Source organism: Oncorhynchus mykiss, chromosome 23, assembly GCF_057628025.1.
Source record: "Oncorhynchus mykiss isolate SJ-2025 chromosome 23, ASM5762802v1, whole genome shotgun sequence".
Lineage (NCBI taxonomy): Eukaryota > Metazoa > Chordata > Actinopteri > Salmoniformes > Salmonidae > Oncorhynchus > Oncorhynchus mykiss.
The window spans coordinates 39,380,451-39,388,786 of record NC_143044.1 but is presented as its reverse complement, the minus strand read 5'-3'; the positions used below and the strand labels follow the sequence as shown (position 1 = coordinate 39,388,786).

The following is an 8,336-nucleotide window of genomic DNA, read 5'->3' as shown; positions in this document are numbered from 1 at the left end:
ACAGTTTACTACAGCAGGAAAATAATTCTGCAGCAACAGGAAATGTAAATTATTATGTGGATTATAATTAATGGACATTTTTTGTAGGGGTTGATACATTTTTTGTTTGGGTAAATCAAGTCTGACATTTAAAGTGGAATAAAAACCACTTTAGAAGCCTTTTTAAAACTTGAATACACTAGAAGTTTGCATTTCTGGTTGTGCAGGAAAATTCTCAGTAACAAAAGACTGATCAAATTAAGATCCTAGATCTGTAGTTTGGATCAATGCCATTAGTTACCTGCTATTTTATTGAGTTTCTTCATGGCTTCAAAGTCCATGTGTCACCCCATGTTATCCCTGCAGGAAGCCAACATAGCAATTTGGTGAACTAATCTCTAATCTATTAAGTAAGTGGGCTATGTTCCTCCTCCTCTGTCTCACACAATAGGCAAGACTGTAGTGGTCTGTATTGTTAGGTGAGTGAGTCACTAGACTGTTACTTGCTTCTTGGAAAGGCTCCTTTTGGTAGGACTGAAATAAACCCATAATTTCTCACTCACTCACTATAGTACACACACATGCGCACGACCGCAATCATACACACAGGCAGGCAGGCAGGCACTCACACACACACACACTTCCAATTTAGTGCCCGGATTGACAATTATCATTATGTTCCCATCAAATTTTGCCTTTACAGATACTTAATTAGTCCTCACGGTTAATGTACTGTTTTATGTAAATCCCTATACATCCCTAAGCGCATCCATATACCTTTGTGGTGTGGCGTAGCACAGACCCCACTGTCTGTCTCCTTTCATGTTGTTAAGCCATGCTGCTTTTACTGTAGCTATAATGTCGTCTCAAAAGGTAATCATAATGGACATGATCGGTCATACAAAGACATGGTCCAACCCTCCTAACCCTAACCATCCATTCAGTAGCTTTACGGCCAGTCAATTAGTTATAAAGACTACCATTGGTCTGTTGATTGGGAAGTGAAGGCAGGCGATGTGAATATTAGCTGCAGCCATCTGTTGTTTCTGTACATTTCCATACTGCCAGGTATTCCTGTAGTTGTTTTTGGCCACAATCATTTGTTTTATACATGTTGATGATGCTGCTGTACCACAGGAGGTTGGTGGCACCTTAATTGGGAAGGACGGGCTCATAGTAACGTCTGGAACAGAATTAATGGAATTCCGTTCCAGCCGTTCACTCCATTCCAGCCTTTATTATGAGCCGTCCTACCCTCACCAGCCTCCTGTGTGTTGTACAGATAATGCAGTGCCGATTTGACTGAATGGAACCCCTGGACTGACACTACCATGTCTCCATAAGGAAGCATCCATGATGCAAGCAGACGCACTTCCCTAATCAGTAGCCATAAATAATTGAATGTATAGTATTCACACAACATTGTGCGAGAGCGGATTTTCGCCACTGTGATGAGACGCCCTCTTCTTGCACATCCTGGATGTGCAGGGGGGATATTTTCAACAATACAGACACAGGCAGGCCAGGCACTTGAGCCTAAGGGGTTTGCTGTCCTCATCCTCTCTCTATGACTGAAAGAGAGACTCAGCCAATCTGTGCACGGTGACGCACCGCAAGGCTGGATCTAGATGCGCTTCATCATCATATTTAACACACCCACCCTCGATCTCACGCTGGACAGACAGTGGTTCTCTTTTTCCTCGCGCAAAAGCCACATATTCGAGAGAGAAAGCGAATCGGCACCTGTCCGAATTATTTTTATTTGATTCGTCTCGTTTTGGTTGTTTTGTATTGCCTGTCGTTATTCCGGATTTGTTGTGTGATCATTGACATATATTTCATACTGGGTCGCTTACTGTGCAATAGGCTATATGTGAACTAATTCACTTAGCCTACACTTTTTTGTATTTTATTTTTACCTGCGGCGCTTTTCATCGTTGGTTCGCCGTTTATCGTGGCAAAGGAGGAATCTCAAATAGTATTTTATTTATTTATTATATTTTGACATTGGTGAATAGCGCTCTCTGCGCGTTTCCTATCCCGGACTGGACCAATGCGTTGCCCGTGGCCAGCGGATCCACGATAGCCTCGTTTCTCACACCGCAGAGTTCACGCTCAACGGCCGGACGGATGTGTGCCAGCAGACCCCGCGAACACACACCTCTGATGGATCATTTATCTACCGTTTTTGAGCTTTTATTTCGGGCCCCTTGCACTTTCTTTATACCTTATGTTGTGCATAAAGCCTTGAGGTCGGACTCGGATCTATAGAGCAGAAAGCAGTTGAGATAATGCCGCTTGCTCAACTTGACCGTTGGTCTGAACCGAATCGACCTGTTTTACCTGGGCGCATGCGGAGAATCCTCTCGTTCTGAATCACAAAAGGAGCCTTCTATGTGGTTGGGAATACAAAAGTTGAACACTGAAAACTTTAGTCTACTCAAGACGGCTATAAGTGAAGATGGTTTCGTGTTCAACGTGTATTTCATTAAATTGGCATCCAGCGTAATAAACATAATCAGTGATGTAGTGAGTCTGTTCATATGCGTGCTCATCATTTGCAGTAAATACTCACAACAGCTCAAACAGAGGACTATGAAGATGCTACTCTTCCGTAAATTCCGGGTTTTGATTCTCATGGTGTTTCTAATCGCCTGCTCGATGCACATCTTGATAGACTTGTTACCAAAGCTGGAGAGGCGCGGCAACACCGGCTGCTCCTGCTCGCACACGCCGAGCGAGGGCCCTCAGAACTGGGCTAAACACCGAGCCAGGTCGGGAGTGGAGTCGGGCTGGCCTAACAAACACACTCTGAGAATCCTCCAGGACTTCAGCAATGAGCCAAACTCTAACATCTCTTCCCATTCTCCGGAGAAGATCCCCAAAGCGGGGGATAAAACGGAAGCCTTTATACGGCCTGAAGATTATGCGCAAAATGGTGACAAAAATAGACGGTTTATACCGGACACTGTGCTCAACAAAAACGTACCTGTCAAAGGTGCAAGGTTGCGGGCGCTGTTTGACCACCCATTATTTAAGAGAGCCTTACCATCTCTGACCGACGAGGACACATTGTTCAATGTCAACACAGACATCAGATTTGACACCAAAGGCGCCACAGAGAATCAGGAATGGTAACCTATATTTTTATAGATATTTATAGACTATCCCCACAATCTGAAAGTGGTTATTATCCTCCTCAAATTCAACATAAGACATGAACATAAATTAAACAAACAATACACCTAAGATATGATATGTTAATGACAATCGTAATCGTGTTGCTACATTAATAAAAGTGTTATTACACAAAGGGTTATAGGCTGCTGAACCGTATTATCAAATGTCCCTCTTGCAAATTCAAGTCCCTTAGTAAAACATGTCACCTCAACACACAAAACACTAAAACAGCTGAAGCACTAAAATGGATGTTGATTCTGGGGTTACACAAAATGCATAATCATGTCATCCTCCCTGTTGTAATAACACTGATCACCCCCCCCCCCCCCCTCCAGGCATGCTGAGCAGAACGTGGAGGAGTACTCTCCGACAGGAGGGGAGCTGACGGTTGACTCCTACCCCAACTGGCTCCGCTTCCACATAGGGATTAATCGATATGAGCTCTACTCCAGACACAACCCAGTCATCGATGCCCTCCTCAGGGACTTGGTCTCACAGAGAATCACCAGCGTTGGTAAGTCAGAGGAGAGAAGGTAGCTTCTCTAAAGCCTGGTCCCAGATCTGTTTTTACTTTGTTCAGCCAACTCTCATGCCATAGAAGTTGAGAAACTAGCCTGGTTCCAGATCTGTTAGTGGTTTGTTTAGCCACCTCCTCTGACTATCATTGACACAGATAACTTGGCGAAGGCACATACAGATGGGACGAGGATAGTTTCTCCTCTGTATGGCACAACAACAGTAGTCAGAGGAGTTGGCTAAACGAAACACAGAAACAGATCTGCGACCAGGTTCTCTCTCCAAATTCACACGCAGTGAAATGAGAGGATGCAGGATGGATACAGCTTGGTCTGGCAGTATGGCCAGCTACATGCTGCTCCCTCCGGCCCATGTAATCACACAGCTATATGACTACTGAGAGGCCAGGATGTCAATACCAATTGAGACTACAGAAGCCATCAGTTGGTAGTTTGGCTTTTTCTTTATATAGCATGCCTAGCTACCGTCACATCTACTTCACTCATTCACAGAAAGAATACAATACAAATGATCAATGGATATTATATACTGTATATTGATAATGTATGACAAATTAAATTTTCTAGTTGATAGGTGACATATTTGGTAATGTGTAACTCACACTAGGACACGTAGAACATAGAGCCTAAAGCCTTTGGGTCTGTTACATCAGGGCATCTTCCCTATAGAGTGGGTATGCCAACAGTCTAGAGATTGACACGTTGACATTTTCCTCTTTAACGGTTCACCCTCTTCTCGCCTTTGCACAGCCCATGTCGACATCTCTTTTACATTAAACAATATTTTCTCAAAGCTATTATGGTATTTTTCAAAGACTTTGTGCCTCTTTTTTGGGGCCAATTTGCTTTACAGCCAAGAAATTGACTTGAATTTTGTCCCTTTTTGGATGTGAGGATTCCATCTTCTGCCCTCTGAACAGCTGTCTCAGGAGTCCCTGTAGAATGGCTTATTATGTTCTAGGTTCTAGAATGAGAGAGCGAGAGAGAGGGAAGAAAGAACAGAGAGAGAGAATGAGGGAAGAAAGAAGAGCGCGAGAGAGAACAGAGAGAAAACAGACAGCGATGTGAATGCACTCTTTGTCCTTCACCTCCCAGTCTCCTTCCTGATCAAACAAACACTGTGACATCATCTGTCACTCACTCTGAGTACACAGTCACACAGTCTGAACTAGAGGTCGACCGATTATGATTTTTCAACGCCGATACCGATATCGATTATTGGAGGACCAAAAAAGCAGATACCGATTAATCGGCCAATTTATTCATTTGTAATAATGAATATTAAAACAATACTGAATGAACACTTATTTTAACATAATATAATACATCAATAAAATGAATTTAGCAGAAACAAAGTGTTGGAGAAGAAAGTAATGTGCCAATATGCAATATGTGCCATGTATGTGCCATGTAAAAATGTGTGCCATGTAAAAATGTGCCATGTAAAAAGCTAACGTTTAAGTTCCTTGTTCAGAACATGAGAACTTATAAAAGTTGGTGGTTCCTTTTAACATGAGACTTCAATATTCCAAGATAAGAGGTTTTAGGTTGTAGTTAATATAGTATTTATAGGACTATTTCTCACTATACCATTTGTATTTCATATACCTTTGGCTATTGGATGTTCTTATAGGCACTATAGTATTGCCAGTGTAACAGTATAGCTTCCGTCCCTCTCCTCGCCCCTACCTGGGCTCGAACCAGGAACCCCACGACAACAGCCACACTCGAAGAAGCGTTACCCATCGGTCCACAAAAGCCGCAGCCCTTGCAGCGCAAGGGGAATAACCACTCCAAATCTAAAAGCGAGTGACGATTGTAACGGTATTAGCGCACACCCAGCTAACTAGCTAGCCATTTCATATTGGTGACACCAGCCATTAGGCTGATAGGCTTGAAGTCATAAACAGCGCTGTGCTTGTGAAGAGCTGCTGACAAAACGCACGAAAGTGCTGTTTGAATGAATGGTTACGGGCCTGCTGCTGCTTAGTCAGACTGCTCTATCAAATCAGACTTAATTATAACATAATAACACACAGAAATGCGAGCCTTTGGTCATTAATATGACACAATTTCACTAGTTAACTGTACGGTTGCAAGATTGAATCAGTGGGAGAGGTTGACCATCCTCTGGAGAGGGAAATTCATTGCGTAATTGATTATATCATCTCTGATGATTTCCTTGTACTCTACAATGTCATCCAGTGAGAATGATTCTGCCATACTGTGTAATTGCTGTCAATGATGATTTGAGTTGTTTGTCTTTGTGTATCTCCAACAGCCATGAAGTCTGGAGGCACACAACTAAAACTCATCATGACGTTCCAGAACTACGGACAGGCTCTGTTCAAACCTATGAAGTAAGTAGACTGCTTTATAACAACCAGAAATGCGTCTCATGGTGATGTATTGTATAGGTTCAATAGGCTATTCGTACAGTGCCTCAGGGGGACAATCTAGATGAATAAAGGTTAAATGAAAACGAAATTAATTTTATTTAACCTTATTTGTATCCAGGTTGGCCATATTGTAATGATAATATACTTCCTCTGAGAGACTTGGTCCTTTGGTCCTAATCCTTTTCATCATTGTTATAGCTAGCTGGGTTTTAAATTGAATTACTTTTGTTATCGTAATTGGTTAATCATATTCACCCTCCCGTGGTGTGTGGCCTCAGTGGCAGTGTGGAGAGCTGGGTTAAGCCTGTGGCTGATCCCAGGGGGGAGAAGGAGGAGGAGGAGGGAAGGGGGAGAAGGTGGAGGAAGAATAGGAACAGGGAAGGGGGAGAAGGAGTAAGAGGAGGGAAGGGGGGAGAAGGAGGAGGAGGGGGAAGGGGGAGAAGGAGGAAGGAAGGGGGGAGAAGGAGGAGGAGTGAAGGGTGGAGAAGGAGGAAAAGGAGGATGGAAGGGGGAGAAGGAGGAATAGGAGCAAGGAAGGGGGAGAGGAGTAGGAAGAGGGAAGGGGGAAGAAGGAGGAGGAGGAGTGAAGGGGGGAGAAGGAGGAATAGGAACAGGGAAGGGGGGAGAAGCTATTCATAGGCTGTCATTACTAACTCCTTCAGTCTAGTCATATTAAGTCAAGCGAGACACACCTCAAATCAGGAGAGAAGCATACTGACATTTTAAACCAGGTGGTTCGAGCCCTGAATGCTAATTGACTGAAATCTGTGGTATATCTGACCGCATGCAATGGGTATGACAAAAAAGTACTTTTTACTGCTACTAACTACATTGGTAACTAGTTCATTAAAGCAATAAGGCACATCAGGGGGTGTTGTATATGGCAATATAGCACGTCTAAGGACTGTTCTTACGTACACAATGCAACATGGAGTGCCTGGATACAGCCCTTATACCACAGCCCTTATACCATATACCACACCCCCTCATGCATTGTTGCTGAAATATGCAATCAAAATCCATCCAGATTTTCTCTATGCGGTACACTAATATTACATTTGAACAGAAACAGGAAATTACGTTTGTTTGGGATTTAAATCTATTTGTTGTTTGAGGCTGTCAACTCATGTCTGATATTATCTATCCCCTTGGTGTTCTAATCTAAAAACAGGAGGGGCAGGAGGAGTATGAGACTTATTTTCACTCACCGGTCTTGATACATTTCATTTAACAAAGCATGACCATCAGAACTGCATGCAAACACTTGCACACTCACACACACACTGCTCCATAACACCCCACCAACTCTCTCTCCTCAATCTGTTTGCGTGTTGCCACATGGTGCATCAAAGAGACAGAGGCTGCAACATCAAAGGCTTCACATCAGCTTCTCCTCTGAACACAAATGCAAATGCATCAACATTTGAGAGAGAGGAGCAGAGCGTCTGGGTACCAATCTGGCGACGGACTCTACCAGTAAACTGGGTTCAGAATAGAATGGCACCGAGCAGGTGCAGAACAGAGCAGGAATCCAGTAGTGCTGCTCTGTATCAATCCTATGTCTCTCTCTCTGTCTCTCTCTCTCTCTCTCTCTCTCTCTCTCTCTCTGTCTCTCTCTACCTGTCTCTCTGTCTCTCTCTACCTGTCTCTCTGTCTCTCTCTACCTGTCTCTGTCACTCTCTCTCTCTCTCAATTCAATTCAATAGACTTTGTTGACATGGCAAGTTAAAGTATACGGTACCAGTTAAAAGTTTGGACACATTCAAGTGTTTTTCTTTATTTTTAATAAATGATAATAATAATGATAATGAAGACATCTAAACTATGACATAACACATATGAAATCATGCAGTAATAAAAAAGTAGCCGCCTTTGCCTTGATGACAGCTTTGCACACTCTTGGTATTCTCTCAACCAGCTTCACCTGGAATGCTTTTTCAACAGCCTTGAAGGAGGTCCCACATATGCTGAGCACTTGTTGGCTGCTTTTCCTTCACTCTGCTGTCCAACTCATCCCAAATCATCTAAATTGGTTTGAGGTCGGGTGATTATGGAGGCCAGATCATCTGATGCATCAGTCCATCACTCTTCTTCTTGGTCAAATAGCCCTTACACAGCCTGGAGATCATCCGGAACCAACCTGGAACCAAAAATCTCAAATTTGGACTCATCAGACCAAAGCATAGATTTCCACCAGTCTAATGTCCATTGCTCGGGTTTCTTGGCCCAAGTAAGTCTCTGC

The 8,336-nt window shown here is 43.2% G+C and overlaps 1 protein-coding gene across 1 annotated transcript in view; it reads left to right on the top strand.

The window, feature by feature from the left end:
- Positions 1-1,498: 1,498 nt before the first annotated feature.
- LOC110502911 (extracellular serine/threonine protein kinase FAM20C) overlaps positions 1,499-8,336 on the top strand; it is a 109,305-nt gene continuing 102,467 nt past the window's right edge. Inside the window, exons 1-3 of the mRNA XM_036960674.2 lie at positions 1,499-3,113; positions 3,495-3,673; positions 5,977-6,055. Of these exons, the coding sequence (XP_036816569.2) occupies positions 2,374-3,113; positions 3,495-3,673; positions 5,977-6,055 (998 nt within the window). The 5' untranslated portion in view covers positions 1,499-2,373. The remainder of the gene's footprint in view (positions 3,114-3,494; positions 3,674-5,976; positions 6,056-8,336) is intronic.